Source organism: Anopheles gambiae, chromosome X (assembly GCF_943734735.2).
Source record: "Anopheles gambiae chromosome X, idAnoGambNW_F1_1, whole genome shotgun sequence".
NCBI lineage: Eukaryota > Metazoa > Arthropoda > Insecta > Diptera > Culicidae > Anopheles > Anopheles gambiae.
In genome coordinates this window covers 5,182,965-5,198,534 of record NC_064600.1, presented here as the reverse complement: position 1 = coordinate 5,198,534, position 15,570 = coordinate 5,182,965, and the positions used below count along the sequence as shown (strand labels likewise).

At 47.5% G+C, this 15,570-nt stretch overlaps 2 protein-coding genes across 2 annotated transcripts; one reads left to right on the top strand and one right to left on the bottom strand.

Moving 5' to 3' along the window:
- The first annotated feature begins 4,183 nt into the window (after window positions 1-4,183).
- On the top strand, window positions 4,184-14,381 carry LOC1271969 (phenoloxidase-activating factor 2). Its single transcript, XM_310831.6, has 3 exons — window positions 4,184-5,621; window positions 11,984-12,607; window positions 13,642-14,381. Exons 1-3 carry the CDS (start codon window positions 5,338-5,340, stop codon window positions 14,228-14,230), a joined length of 1,497 nt encoding a protein of 498 aa, XP_310831.6. The 5' UTR covers window positions 4,184-5,337; the 3' UTR covers window positions 14,231-14,381.
- On the bottom strand, window positions 8,428-10,771 carry LOC1271968 (mitochondrial import inner membrane translocase subunit TIM44). Its single transcript, XM_310830.5, has 3 exons — window positions 10,469-10,771; window positions 10,299-10,379; window positions 8,428-10,214 (listed from the first exon to the last, which is right to left on the bottom strand). Exons 1-3 carry the CDS (start codon window positions 10,469-10,471, stop codon window positions 9,009-9,011), a joined length of 1,290 nt encoding a protein of 429 aa, XP_310830.4. The 5' UTR covers window positions 10,472-10,771; the 3' UTR covers window positions 8,428-9,008.
- Window positions 14,382-15,570: the final 1,189 nt, after the last annotated feature.

Genomic DNA, 15,570 nt, shown 5'->3' with positions numbered 1-15,570 from the left:
ATCACTAGTCTACATAACTCAGCCTAAACGAAACTGGAACAATTCTAAAAACACCAATGCTTGGTGGTGGCACCATCTGTTGGCTGAGTGATGGTAGACTGGATCAACAGTAGAGAACCACGCGAGGAGGAGCGATTGAATTAATTGTCGATAGTGTTGATATCCATGTGTCTCAGACCGTAATTTCAAACAATTTGCTCGAAAACATCCAATACTATTTTAGGCCATGATTTAGGTAAAAGTAGATGCTAAAGACAATGCATGAAAAGGACAGCAATATAATGATGAGTTATAATACGCCATCTGTTGAGCAAACCAGTGAAGCTATGGAACTTTCTTTTTTTCTATGGTTATATGATTTTCCAGTGCTTCAAGCTTAAGTAATTTTCCAGTCCTTTGTGACGCCTGGGATAACGGTAAAGTTATCTTTTTTTTGTCTTTTATATTCATTTAATATCCATTAAATTTGTGGTTTGAAGGTATTTTAGATGTCAAATTTGAACATTTTTATTGTAATTTTGAAACCGCTGTTTATCCACGCAAGCGAAGACTTGCGTATCTTGAGAGCAGACTGTTTAGCTTCGGAAAAGAATGTCCATTCCCTTTTCCATCTACATACTACTCAGTTTACAGTACCTTTGTCCTTCTTCACTGTAGCGCCCTCAGTAGCTAGAAAATGCTAAGCGCCTGACAAGTATGCAATCGAATAATTTTGTTAATTTTTGTATTGTTCATGGTCAACGGGTTATTTTGAAAAACAAATATGAAAATTAAATTCTTCAAAAAACTCATATGTCCACGCGCATCCACACAATTGTCCCACTGTGCCGATGAAAATAAATCATCATCGCATCGCCGTTTCGTGTACGTGTGCGCCTGCAAGGTAGGCTAACTGCAGCGCGCTCCGCCTGTACCCGAGCCATAATAACTAGGCCGACTCTCGAAGTGGACGAGCTCGGGGCTTCTTTTTTTTTTTCTTTTTTTGTTCAACGCTTGGTGAGATACTGCGTTTGCGGGCACGCAAATAAAACACCGCACGCCAGAGCGAGGCTGCGCGATACATAGGGCGGGATAGGGCGAAAGGATTTCGCCCGAGTTTTCCCCGACCCACCCACACATGTGGATTCCAATTAGTTGGCGATTATTGAGTTTAATTAAATCTATTGTTTTCTCACACGCAGCCAGGTAATTAGCACCCAGGGACTGCAGGACATGCAATGGAAGAAGGGGTAGAGAGGAGCGGGGGGTTTGCCACGATGGCAAGCTGTTCGCAAGCGAGGTGCAGGCTCGCACGGTGGCCGGTGGAAAATGATTTAAAACTTCTCCCACACCATCCCACCGTGGAGGGTTTTGGGAAAGTCATTGCCGTTGCCGTTAAAACATATTACCAGACCATGCTTGCGCTATCGTGCCAGATATATTGCACCACCACCGACCACCCCCACTACCCTTTCCACGCTCCGGTACATTGTACGCACCTGTTGAAAATGGCGTTCCGGGTTGAAAAGGTGGGCGGCGACGACCCGCATATGTGTGCGCTTTTTTGTGCGAACCATGCTTCCCGCCGCACGCACAGCCTGTCTGCTGCATGCCTGGGAAGAGAAAGGGGTTGAAGCAAAAAAAAAAGAAAAAAAAAACAGGAAAAAGGAATAAAGGACGAGCAAATGGGCGTAAGCGAGATTAGTATTTACGATTCGCCGCACGGGTTTTATGCTTAATTCGACTCCACTGGTCGCGAACCCGAGCGCCGGCCGTTTTTAGATCGCGCCAGCGTGCAGCCATCGCACACCGGAGGCCCTTCTGCCGCTCCCGTCGAGCGTGAAGCGGCGAGCGTTAGAGAGCTGCGTAACGCGAGCTTTCAGCGCACACTAATTTACGACCGCTGCATACGGAGCTGCCTGACCCGAGGCTGACCCGGGCAAAACGGCAACCCGCGAGAGGAATAAGGGCCACAGAACAAAAAAAAAAAAGAGACGCACGATAATGGATAAAGGATGCAGGATGGAAAATGGGCAGCCTACCACAGGCCGGAACACAAATGGAAATTAATGTCAGAACAAGAAACTCGTTGCGGTATGCTGGGCGTGGAGCCATTTTTTTTATTTTTTTTTGCTTCTTCTGATGTGTGCGCTGTGATACGTGTGCAACACGCATATTCGTTTCGCGGGGCAGTAGGGAGCCCGGCACGGACGTGGCGCGTTCCTGGAATGGATATTAATACAATGGAATAATTTTGATTGAAGCTCCGCCAGGATGGTTTCATTTACATCAATTGCAATAGCGCCACCATGGGGGGCAGTGCTAATGGTGCCTTCCATCTTTGAAATATTCACACACACGCACGCACGGACGCACACACCCAGAGTGAAGCTTGATCCTCGTCAATGGAAAGGTTAAAGTCCTGCCGCATGTTAATAGTCTTCTCCCTTTGCTACCAAATGCTATGTTAATAATCTTGCTTTCCAACTAAATTTCGAGCGAAGGTGAAATTCCTGCCTCAATGCTCAGCTACTTGCATTCCTGGTTAACCAGGTTCCTGGTAATCAAGCAAAGCTTCCCAGGCACTTCAGAGCGTACCGGTAATTACACACAGGCGGTATGAAAACTGTTTAATTGAACATAATTGACAATAACTTGGTTCAGCATGGTTCACTTTTTTGAGCTCCAACAAGGAAGCTGTTACGCAAACGAAGCAAAATTACGAGAAAAATCCCAGTGCCTTCTCCTAGTGTAATGCCAATGGATTGCTGCCTATTTTGAACCTCAATTCTGAACGAGATTGGCTTCGAGTATGGCCTCGAATGCGTCGAACAAATAGTGACGTTATCGAGAGCTTTGCATTGGTCTTTGTCTTAGCACACTTTGGAGTTGAGGGTCACGGAATGTGTGACAGATATTCTAGAGGATCTAACGGTTTTTTGAATATGGTATTCAATGTCAGCAAAAGCCAAAAAGATGTAAGGAAGATTTAATCCGGTTACATTTGGACATGTTCTTTGACTGTTGACCAGTAACCAGGCTCTACCAGCTAGCTGCTTCGGATTAGATCCTTGGAATCAAATTTTCTAACAAATTAAGATCATCCTTTAAACTCCTTTTTTCTGACGTCCTTTCTGGTTATTTCCAATAGGAATTTCCAATTTCCAATCAAGTAATAAATCATGGAAGAGTCTTTATCGCATCAAAATTAAGATGTTGTGGAATAATGTATAATGTGGATGGATAATTTTGGACTGCCCACCAGGTCAGTCCGTCCGTCAGTCCGACATTACCGGGTCGTTTTCCAATTCTTCAAACTAACCCAATCCATGACTGCGTGGCGAAAGCATACTCACGGATCAAAGACATTGTAATGGAGCACCATTCTGAACCGTGAGGATGTCTGGAATTCATCCCACGGCATGTTACATCCTACGAATGCTACACTCGAAGATCTCTAGATCTCTACTGGGAGTAAGGTCGATTCACCTCAACAATGCATATCCGTTTCTGGACACAGATATACTGCTTCCCAATCGAGCCGTACCCTAGACATCAAATCCTATCGAATCGAATCAAATTCTAGCTGCATCGCGACCAATGTGTTATGATGCCTAGAAATTGAGCATATGGATTAAAATCGTCCGTAAGAGATCTGCATTCCGCATGAGTCATTCAAGAGTGATGTTGATTATTAGATCGGGAAATCCAATCTGTGGTCCTCAGACTTAGGTCCTTCCCAGCTCATAAAAAGTAAACCACGCTAAAGCCGATTAACGGTGAACTTAGGACCTAGCGTCATTTCGCAAAATTTCTGAAGAACTTGCCAGATTCCAATAAGGACTTCCAACGAAATTTGTATCCAATGGTACGAGTCTTCAGTACAGGATTTTAGAGCTTTTACTTACAAACCAGTTCGATGTTCAGATTTTAATTTTGTAACTCAGTTTTTTTTCTCCATTTCTCATTTCCACCTACATATAATTGCACCTGGAATAGATACTTAAAAGATGTTATTAATATCTATTCAATTTCATCAATAACAGCTAAAATGTCTTACCACGGCAAAAAGACGTCAATCAGTAGCCCCTCATTGTTTACTGGAGTGGAGCATTTTTGCAGCTTCTCGGCACGGCACGGATTTGATTCCGAATAGGTCCCAATGCCATTCTGCATTCCTCGCATCTGGCCAGCGCACCTGGCAAAAGGTCTCGCTAGCAACGCTTGTTAGTGGAAAAGAATTTGGAGCACACACACCGCCACACCGTCGGGCCAATTACAGCTCACTTGGCACACTAACTCCAGCAATACCCATTACGCCTTGCTGACCTTTACCATCCCTTCCCACGCGTGACGGGGTTCACCCAATCCGACCGTTAACGGAACTAACGCGTAACCATGGCAAGAACTACTAATCACCAAACTACACACACCACTCACCAGCGTTGCGTTCCGTGTTGGGAAAATCCCAGAAAAGCGAACGCCAAGACGCAGCGCAATGTCGAGGCCACGCGGTGACTCAGCCGAACCAGCTCCAGTCGGCCAGTCGCGGCCTTGCCCGTACGCATCCGGTCCATCCGGTCACCCGAGAGGTCAGTGGCCGCAACGAAAGCGCGCAAGCTGGTCACAGTTTAAAAATAACGGAAGGCGCGCATAAACATAAGGATGTGTCGCTGGCGATTGGAAGAAGACGCCAGCCAAGGGCACACAAATCACGACGCACCGGTGGCCGACGACTGCTTTTGTAGGTTAGACCAGCGGCCGGTCCTTGAACTTTGTACAAGCGACACCAACCAAACGGCAGATCGTCCAACCCCGGGCCTGGACAAATGCAATCACTTTGCGAAGAAATTCGACCACGCTCTCCGCTTGTGGAATAGCGAGTCCAGTTGCATAAGGGAGCGCCAAATCGCAGCATAGCGAGCGCGCGCGTGCTCATAACCTTCACCCACAATCAGACATTCGAAAAGAGCGCCTAGAGAGCGAGAGAGCGAGTGAGAGCGAGCAGAGCTCACTCACTCACAAACTATCAGCGCAGCGCCACACGCTCCACACCACATGCAGCGCCAGTTCTTCGGCTGCGGAATCGCATCGCGCAAAGAATAAAAATCGTTTGTACCGCGCTGCTCGCGACGCATTCATCGTTTGGCTGCAGTTTGCGCAAGCAAAATACACGCGCGCTTGAGCTGCGGCGCTAACCAGGCTCGTGGCCGAGATCTCAGTATCGGGTTGTAATCGCGCATACGCAAGCAACAGACGCAAACAGTGATCCCGCAAGTGTGTGTGTGTGTGTGTGCGTGTATTGGTGAAAGTGCTTCAATCCTGCCGCTCATCTCGGGCGCCTTATCAAACGCCGGAATGGTTTCGCGCAACGGAGCGCTCTGGCGCGCGATGCTGATAGTGGTGCTGGCGGTCGCCGTCCCGGCCGCCGCCCAGCTCGACGGTAGCTTCTGGTGGATGAACGCCAACCTGCTGAAGCAGGCGGAAGCGCTGCGGGAGACGAAGGACGTGAAGGCGATCGTCATTACGAAGGACTCGGCGCTGGACGAGGTGCGCGTCGGCGGCAACTCGCTGGCCGACAGCGACTCGCCGGACTGCATCTGCGTGCCGCTCAGTCGCTGCAACAATCAACCGACCGGGAGGTAAGCCAGTGTCACCGGGGTGCGCGGTTGCCCTTTTCGGCTGGGCCCCGGGGAATTCCCCCTTCGGGGGTGCTTCTAATCAAGCGAACGATCAATCGAATTGGAATTGATGACGTGCTGCTGCTGCTGCTGCTGCTTCTGCTCGTTATTGGCGTATTAAAATTCTCACCGTGTGTGCCTCACGTGCCGTTTCCGGTGCGGCTGTGAGTGCGTGTACGTGTCCTCGAGCACGGTGGGCCTTCCGAGTGTCCGAATGATTGCACTGTGGCAAAGAAAATCATTACTACCAAAGCGAGTGGTGAAGGCCATCAAATGAATGGTGGAGTTGGTGGTATATATGAGCGTTGTGTTGTGTTATGCAGGCTGGAATTTGAGACCTTGATCGTACAAGTGTCCGGATTTCTCTGTCAAAATCTAGCCGGCTGATTTGAGTTCTATCTCAGCCTCTTTAGGAACCGTTTCTCTTCCAAGAATGCCAAAAGATCTCATATCGTCTAAAAAGCATCCAAAAAATGTTCTTCAAACGCGACTGAATCCTCACTCCAAAGCCTACTTCTTGACCTCTTGTCCCACTGGTGCTACTTGAACATCCTACCCTTAAACTTTGATGTGCAGAGGCCACATCAATTCGTTCTTCTAGCCCTAATCCTAGCAACCCGTTCTGTAGATGATATATCTGGAAAGGTAACTTATGCATGCATAATCTCATTACATGCAAAGTGTCTCCTTCGTCACATTCTCGAGCGTATCACAGGTACTCTATGGTGGCGGTATCTTATAAAACTTCGCTTAACTTTAAAGCGAATGCACCCAGTCTTGGAGATCTACTTTTACTTGGGAGATTCATTTTTTTGTAATTTACTAACTTACTCTAGTCATCATTTGAAAGGTTCTAGTCAGCTTGCTTGCTGTCCTCAGTTATCCGTTACATTTGAACTAGCGGTGGGAACTAGGGGCTCCGGAAACGGAATTTTAATTGAATTTCTGGAATCAGAATTGACTCCGTAATTGGAATTAGCTCCGGAAAGAGAATCATTTCAATCAATTGAAATAATAAGTTTCACATGAGAAATCAATCCGGGAATCTTCATGAGAATAGATCATTTACAAATAAATTTGGATTAATTTTGGATGACGAAACGGACTCCAATTCCGAAACTGATTTTGATTCCAGAGCCGATTCCGGAAACTGATTCCGGACCCACTATCCTGAATCGATTCCAGAAAACTTCGGAGCTAGCCGGAATCGATGCCGGATGAAAACTTCCTTTTTTATCACTAATTTAAACCCTTCAGACTGCTTCGAATTGCAAAGACATTTCTAACCCTAACGGCAATCTAATTTCGAACAACAAACTGCATAATTTTCATAATTAATGCGAATTGTTTGCCTATTAAGGTTAAACAATTTTGATTTCTCGAATTATTTGATGCTGGAATGCTCCACCGGATGCTCTCAGTGCTCTTAATTAACGAGAAGGAGCATTTATACCCATTGCACTATGAAGTGTAGGCGCATCAGTATTAGTGATGTGCGCTCTGAAGCGCACCCACGACTCAGATCCGACTAAGGCGTTAGTACGAAATCTGAATCCGGAAATATGGAACCCACCAGTTCCGCCCGGAATCGTAGTCGTCTGGGTCGGAGTCGTTCGGAATTGTCCGTAGTCGTCTGGAGTCGGCCGGAGTCGACCGGAGTCGGAGATATACGGAGTCGTCAAGAGTCAATCGGAGTCGGTCGGGATCAACTGGAGCTATCCGGTACAATGTGTTAATGATCAGACATTTTATTTCGTTTGGTTTTTTTGTCCTTCACTTAGTGCGTATACTTCCTATTCAGGTCTTTGTTTCGAAGGCCCACTCCGGCCGACTCCTAACGACTCCGGGCGATTTCCAGACGACTCCCAATGACTTCGGACGACTTCGAACGATTCCGGATAATGCTGGGCGGACCTTTCCTCCCGGAGTCGGTTTCGAAATGATTGAAGTCGAATCGGAGTCGTCTCCGGATTTTTGCCAATTTTACCCATCACCAACCTGTACATTACCATTTTCAAGAAATCGTATTACAATTTGTACACGAGCCTCATACTGTTGTCTATTCATTAAACGAGTCGCGACCTTACCCTAACCCTAGCGAGCTTCATAATTCGGCGTAAAGGACTATTCCCAGGTACAGACTAGCGACAAGCAATTATTGTAAATCGCCAATGATAATTGTATTCGCTAAAGTTTGGTCTTAATTACGCGAATAATATCCCTGTCTGCTTTGGATAGCACATGGACGCCATCAAGCTCACTATAGGGCCTAGCAAGGCTATGGCATGAAGCTCCAATTCCTATCCGAACTGAGGATCTGAGGAAAACAGAGTATCGGTTAGCTTCTCAACAACAGAATGCAATGATTTGCGTAACAAAATAATGAATCCTACGCTATCCTAAAACAACTGAACGAGAACGACAGTTTTAGGGCATACCTGGGCTTTAAACTGGGCCTTTGAAAAACCATTTCTGTGAATCCCCGAGCCTCGATTTCATGCGATCTCTCTATTTGCGTAGTGCTCCGTCCGTCCCAATCGGAATCTAGACGCGCTGGACACATCGAGAGCAGTGCCAGAGCACAAACAAGTATTGTTGCAGGGTGAAGATTGTGCTGATCGCTGTTACTGATTGAGCTGGTTGAGATGGTGGGAATTTGTATTGAGAAGTGTGAAATGAACTGGAGTTGATAGTAGGCGCGCTGTTTTGTTTTTTTTTTCTAATACATTTCTGGATGTACTTTACGCAATCACGTACGCACCCTTCCTTTCGTTCGTACCGCCGGCCTTTACATCGCTTTATTGCCTACTGCCATCCGCCATGCCGCGCTCGTGGTTCAGCATCGAATGAGCCTTTTTAAACACTATAACGTAAGATATTCCATTTGAACCATTTTCCTCTTCAAACATGCGGGTGCGGAAGATCAACTCTCCGCGATCCTTCAGCCCGGGGTCGGTCCGTTCAGCTTCAACTACCGACAATTGGCCGGGGGAACGTTGGCGGTAGCGCCTTCGCTTGGCGCCTGCACACGAAAAACCTATACAAAATCGCTATAGCTTCTAGGTTGGCCACCAGTGCACGCAAGCATTCCAACACTTTCTCTCTCTCTCTCACGCACACACACGCACGCACACACACTGAGCAAAGGGAGTGCGAACACAACGTGCGATCACAGCTGAGAAAGGAACGTTTGTCGCAGAATGTCCGTTTGAAGGTATGTTTTATGTTGGCACCCCTTTGCACACGCACACATTCACACTAGCGACTCGAGTCATTGCGGGGAGGAGGGGGGGGGGGGGGAAACGGGGGATGACTTTACAGGGCTCTCGTTCTCGCTCTCTGGCTCTCCTACACAAACTGTTCCGTGCTGTTGGCGGACATCTCCATCAACCGCCAGGCCGCCTTCGGGTCGAGCTCGTTCGGGTCGCGGCACAGCACCCACACGTGGTGGCACCGCATCACCTTCTCCGGGTCGCCCTCGATCACCGCGCCCTTGCCGTCCCGCACGCACATGATCTGCTGCGTCTGGAACGTGACGATCAGTACCGGGCCCTGCTCCATCACCTTGCCCATCGCCAGATCGACGTTCTCTATGTCCAGTATCTTCGAGTCGAGCCGGCAGCCGGCCTTCTGCGCCTGCGCGATCGGCGTCGCGATGATGTTGTACGTGCTCTCGAAGCACCAGTCGCGCAGCACCTCCAGCTCGCCGCGCACGATCGCCTCCAGCACGTTCGGGATGATGTCGTTCTCGCAGTCGCGCAGGAACTGCTTCTGGTCGAAGCTCGGATCGATCTTGCAGATCTCGGTGAGCGTCTCGGACAGCTCCGTCTTCGAGAACAGGTTGCCCATGATGTCGCTCACCTTGTCGGTCAGCAGCCGGGACGCCCGGATCATCGGGTTTTCCGACTCGTCGTACTTCATCTTCCACGTGAGCACCTTGTTCACGTACTGGTTGTTGTTCTTGAAGTCCTCCCACGACTGGTAGAACTTGCTGTCCTTGTGCAGCTCGACCCCGGTCGCTTCCGCGTTCGGCTCGACCGCCCGCGACGGATCGGAGGCGAGCGACACCTCCACCCGCTTGCGCAGCTTCTCCGGGCTGCGGTACACCCGCGCCTCGATGCTCTGGTTGTCCATCTCCTGCCGCACCACCTTCGCCGTCTCGCTGATGCCCCGGAACGCGCCGGACTGCCCAATCACCTGCCCCTTCTCGGCGAGCGTTTCGCCCATGCCGCGCGCCGTTTTGCCCAGCTCCTCGCCCAGCTTGCCCGCCTTGCGGGCCAGATCGGTGCGGGCCGCCTCGTCCAGCGCTTCCGTCAGCCGACCGCGCACCTTGTCCAGGTTCTCCTTCAGCACCTCGCTGCTCTTGGACGCTTCCGACTCGACCGTGTTAAACTTTTGCCGGGCCGCCTTCAGCGCGTCCGACTGCTCGAGCTTTTGCGCTTCCTCGCGGAACTTTTTCAGATTCTCCTTCATCTCCTTGTTCTTCTCCATCTCCTGCTTGATGTTGTCGACCACCTGGCTGAAGAAGCCGGGCCGCCGGGCCGAGTAGGCACGCTGGAAAAGCAAGGATGGGAGTGGAAAAAATCGCAGAGTTGGTTAGGTACGCGCTCTGCACCGGGGGTTACACAAGGGACTTACCAGCGAACTCGGTACGGGTCGGGCCGCACTGCGCGACAGCAGCATCGGCACCATCCTGCCGGTTGCAGCGTACAGCTGATGCTGTAAGAATGAGAGGAACTCTTCAATCGGAACTCTGTCTCGGGTACGGCCGCCTTCCCAAGGCCGGCCAAAACCCCGGCACTACGTACCATTCTGACGCACGGTGCTGATTGCCGTTTCTATCGAGGTGGAAGCGACGGTCGGTTGATTGCTGGTGCTGCCCTTATCACACGTGTACTTTCAGTGCTTTTCGCTGAATTTTCATCGTCTTACGCCACACACATTCAGCACTAGTGCACTTTGCGCTCCTCGCTAAACACACGGTCCGATCCCAGAAACCGTGCCGCTGCGTGTGACGTAATGTCAGTCCCCCTCTGTGACAGTGTGACGGCGGCTGTCAGATCGTGCGGCGCTCCGTGTCAGCGGATCCACGAGGCCCAGCGATTAGACCAGTTCTGCTTATGTCGACCACTTTGCACACACATTCGACTGCTCTTGGTGAATATTTAACCCTGACACTGGCAACCACAAAAAAAACATCATATTCCAGGCAACCGGGCTACTCGGGTAGCCAGCAACGTTGGAGGCTTATAACTTTTCAATGCGTTGTCCAGTATCGATGCATTATTCTGATGAAAATTGAATAAACTAATGTTGTTTCTATAACAGTGCCTAGATTGGTTCAACTCGCAAACGTTTTTATGTTATAGCCTTTGAAAGTTGAAAGGATTTAAAAAAAACATATTTTAACAAATTTTACTAATTTTTTACTGCAAAATGACTCTCATAGCTTTGAGAACTGGATATTACACGGCTAACATAATTTTTTTTACATGTTTTTCTATGAGTAATTAAGAAGATAAAGGAGTTTCCATTACAATAAAAACCGTTACATTATGACCCTTCCTGGTAGACAGACATCAACATCGAATAAAATTCACACACAATGTTTGAATTTAGTTTCTTAACAATTTGTTTAAAAAAAAAAAACTTACCAATAGAGACCATTTTATGAAGTTTTGCATTTGTCACAATGCGTATTTATTTAAAATTATGAGGACAGGTGTGTTGTAACGGTTTTTATTCAAATGGAAACTCCTTTATCTCCTTACTTACTCATAGAAAAAAACGGAAAAAATATGTTAGACTTTTAAAATACAGTTCTTTAAGCTGTGAGAGCAATTTAGCTGTGAAAATGGTGTAAAGTTCTGAAACAAAAAATCTAAAACAATTTGGTTTTATTATTTATTTTTTTTCAAAAATATCCTGTGAACTTTGAAAAGTTATAGCATAAAAACGGTAGCGAGTTGAACGAATGTATGCACAGTTTTGGAAACTGCATTGTTTATTCAATTTTCATCACAATATTGCATCGATATTTGATAAGGCACTCAAAATTTATAAGCCTCCAAAGTCGCTGGCTACCCGGGCAGCCCAGTTGCCTCCAATAAGGGTACTGCAAAACTTAATTCTAAATAGAACAGGTTCAATATACTCCAAAAATTATACAAAAAAATCAGAGAAAGATGGCTGTAGTTTACAAACAAATTCCAAATTTCAAGTCAATCGGATTCCTAGAATTAGAGAATTAAGCAATCAAATACGATTTGGCTACCCGTGTAGCCGATTGCCTGGAATAGAGTTAACCATTCCTTTCTTCGCAGGGATGGACTTTGCGGTGCGGAAAGTGTTTGCTGCCGTCGGTCGCAAATTATCGCTCCCGAAAAAACCACCACCACCTCAACAACAACAGCATCAGCGACCGTCTTCAGTACCGGGGTGACCTCCACCAAGCTAGAGCCGGTTGATGGGCTAATTTTCGACTCAGATCCCATTCTGCCTGTCCTGCCCGCCTCCGTACCGTTTCAACCGATCCCGCTGAACGAAAGCAACTATGATCCGAACGTGCTTGCGGAGCTGTCCAATCTGCTTCTGAGCCACAGTCTGGCCGATACGTTCGAGCCCATCGTAAGCAACGCACTGCCGGTCGATCAGCCGGCCTCGAACGATTCCGGTCGGGTTGAAGCAGCCACAGCACTGCCCGCCGTCGGCAGCGGCAATGAGCAGCGCTGCGGCCGACGGCAACATTCCGTCAGCAGTCGCATCTTCTTCCAGGAGGAGGACGGCGACGGTATCAGTCAGGCCGTGGCCGGACCGGTCGGATTCAGCGAGTTCCCCTGGACGGTGGCCATCCACCAGCTCATCCGGAACGGTTCGTACGTGTACCACTGTGGAGGGGCGCTCCTCAACCGAAGCGTCGTCGTGACAGCGGCTCACTGTGTATCGAAGTAAGTGCCCACAAACTTTCTTTTGAATTACTTCCATACGGTTACTCAAACCAATTCCACGATGATCCCAAATGACACTAGCATATTCAAGGTGAGGGCGAACGAGGGAGCAATATAGCGATTTTAAACATCGTGGATCTGTAAACTCAGCAGTTGCTCGGAATATGAGGCCTAGGGATTTTTAGCTTTACCAATTACATATTCAGTGTGTTCTTTGAATTTAATACAGTGATGTATTGAATTGACAACACTGATGAAAAGTAGAAAAAAGTAGAGGGCTTAACACACTGCCTTGAGGTAAGCCGGAGGAATTGGAAAATGACGAGAATAAAGAAAGTCCAGGGTGCTTTGGTAAGATATGAATTTAACCAGCTAACCATGGAATCAGAAAGGCCAAGCCTATCTATTTTTGCTAAAAGCAAAGAATTTATGAAACAGAATCGAATGCACTCTTGAAATCGGTGTAGACAACATCCAATTGTGAACCCGCGCCAAGAGTACGATAGGCCTGGGATAAAAATTACATGAGGTTGGATACTGTTGAACGTTCAGGCATGGACCCATGCTGTTGCTGACTTATTTTGGCGCGGGCCTAAAACATTAGATTAGAGCGAACAACACATTCAAAGACTTTGTCTCCTGATGAGAGGATAGATATACCTCTGTAGATAGATATATCTTTCTTGGATCCATTTTTTTTAAGATAGGTCACAACCTTCAACCAAACCTTTAACCATATTCCAGATATTCCAAACAAATCGGGTTATTAAAATCAATTGGACCTGGACTCCGAGTCCAGAAACTTGAAATGGACTGAAATTGAAATTGAAATTTCAACTTAATTTTCATCTCAATAGTGCGTCGATGTTTAAAAGTTAAAACCCTAGGAAGTCTCTGTAAAAAACCTGCGAAGGCTACACGAGTAGGCCTGGAAGTAGTTGCCTGGAATATGATGTTTTTTTCCGGTTGACAGTGACTGGATTGAAAACAGGGAAGAAAACAAGCTAAGCATTAACTGTTTTAATTCTTTCCAGCAACCGCTTACACCCGAATCGGTTCGTTGTGTACGCTGGCGACTGGGACCGGCGACACACGCAGGAACGGCTGCCACACCAGGAGCGAACCGTCAGTAGGGTCCTGGTACACCCGAACTACTACTCCGGCGCACTGTTCAACGACCTCGCGCTACTGTTCTTCAGCGAACCGTTCAACGACACGGTAGCGAACGTGGAACCGGTGTGTCTGAGCAGCCCCTCTGGCACGGACTACATCCCCCCGGACAACTGTTTCGTGACGGGATGGGGTGGCTCCCCGAAAGGCAATCGGGCACAAAGCATCCAGCAGTACAGCAAGCTACAGCTGGTCGAGCGCCACCGGTGCGAAACGCAGCTCCAAAGTTTGCCTACGCTTGGTTCCAAGTTTAAGCTCCACCAAAGCTTCGTCTGTGCGGCGGCCGACGGGACGGATGTTTGTCAAGGATCGGGCGGCAGTCCGTATGCCTGTGAACGGGACGGACGGTACTACCTGGTCGGCATCGTTTCGTGGGGCGTTGGCTGTGGCGACGGCATTCCCGCCGTACTGACCAACGTGGCGGAACTGAGGGAATGGATCAGCCGGCAGTGAATTGGTTGGTTGGTTCGTTTCTATACCGTTTAGCTGTTTTTAATGTCGAAGTCAAGCATACCAAATGAAAATTGTCTTTATTGTACGTAAAATTGTGACTGTAAGCTAGTGTTTAAAAATAAAATAAATGCAATAAACTTTTAAAACCAAATGTAACGGTCCGTTTGAAATGTGGCACAGCGCATGTTGCCATTGTGGATTGCGGTTTGACGTCCGGCGGCGACAGTGCACAGCCCAACTGTGCGATGGTATGTTTTGTATTATTCAATTAATTATTATTATCACTATACAAATTCTACTTCTATTCCTACGCTATTTCTACGCTGCACATGTACTACCGGGTATGGTTTGTAGACTGGAACTGTATCGGTTTCAAACCCATACCAAGTATTCATCGCTCTGAATCCGAATCCGGAACAGTTCCAGATACTGTTTTTATAAAGTAAATGCAATTTCGAGCTATTTCTGGATCGGTTTGGGTTCATGATAGGTTCCAGTTCAGGTATGGATTCATGATAAGTTCCAGTATAGGTTCATGATAGGTTCCATGGCCGGTATACGATCATGATAGGTTCCATGACCCGTATGGGTTTATTATAAGTTCCAGTACCGCTATTGTTTCAGTATCAGTTCCAGTTCCTGTATTGGTTCATGATAGGTTCCAGGACCGGTATCGGTTTAAGCTAGGTCCCAAGCGCCACAGATTAAGCTTAAACGACTGGAAAATTGAATATCCATAGAAAAAAAACGAAAGCTCCACAGCTTCATTGGTTTGATCAATAGATGGCGTATTACAACTCATCATTATATTGCTATCCTTTTCTTGCAATGTGTTTCGACAAGTTTCATCTTATCATGACCTATATAGCCTTCTAACTTTCCGAGCAAAAATCTATTTGAATGGTCGTGTGGTCAGATACGTGGGTATCAACACCAACGACCATTACTCAAATCTCACTTGCTTCAGTGCTGGTGGTATCCATTGGAGTTTAGTATTTAAACAATCGTATCGCCGTTCTAGTTCTAGCGATGCATAACTTCAATGCGAAACCATACAACAGTACAGAGGGAATGATAAAGCTCTCCTCCAAGCGAGGAAGCTCAACTGGTTGGGTATCCCACAAACAGATGGCGCCACCAGCTTTTTTGCTATTTTTAGAATGCATGAGTCGTTTGCCGTCTGCTAAACGAAGTCTTTCTATATTCCGTTTAGGTAGAGTGCTTGAGTCGTTTAGAAGCCGTTTAGTGGTCGTTTAGTGGATTTGTGGCACTTGGGGTTGCAGTACCGGTATAGGTTCATGATAGGTTCCAGGACCGGTATGGCTTCATGATCGGTTCCT

Bases quoted from the DNA above. Each gene is read 5' to 3' on its own strand.
- LOC1271968 (XM_310830.5), bottom strand. The intron at 10,215-10,298 runs GTAAGTCCCTTG...TTGCTTTTCCAG, and splicing joins GACCCGTACCGAGTTCGCTG to CGTGCCTACTCGGCCCGGCG.
- LOC1271969 (XM_310831.6), top strand. From the start codon at position 5,338: ATGGTTTCGCGCAACGGAGCGCTCTGGCGCGCGATGCTGATAGTGGTG. The intron at 5,622-11,983 runs GTAAGCCAGTGT...CTTTCTTCGCAG, and splicing joins AACAATCAACCGACCGGGAG to GGATGGACTTTGCGGTGCGG. The intron at 12,608-13,641 runs GTAAGTGCCCAC...AATTCTTTCCAG, and splicing joins GCGGCTCACTGTGTATCGAA to CAACCGCTTACACCCGAATC.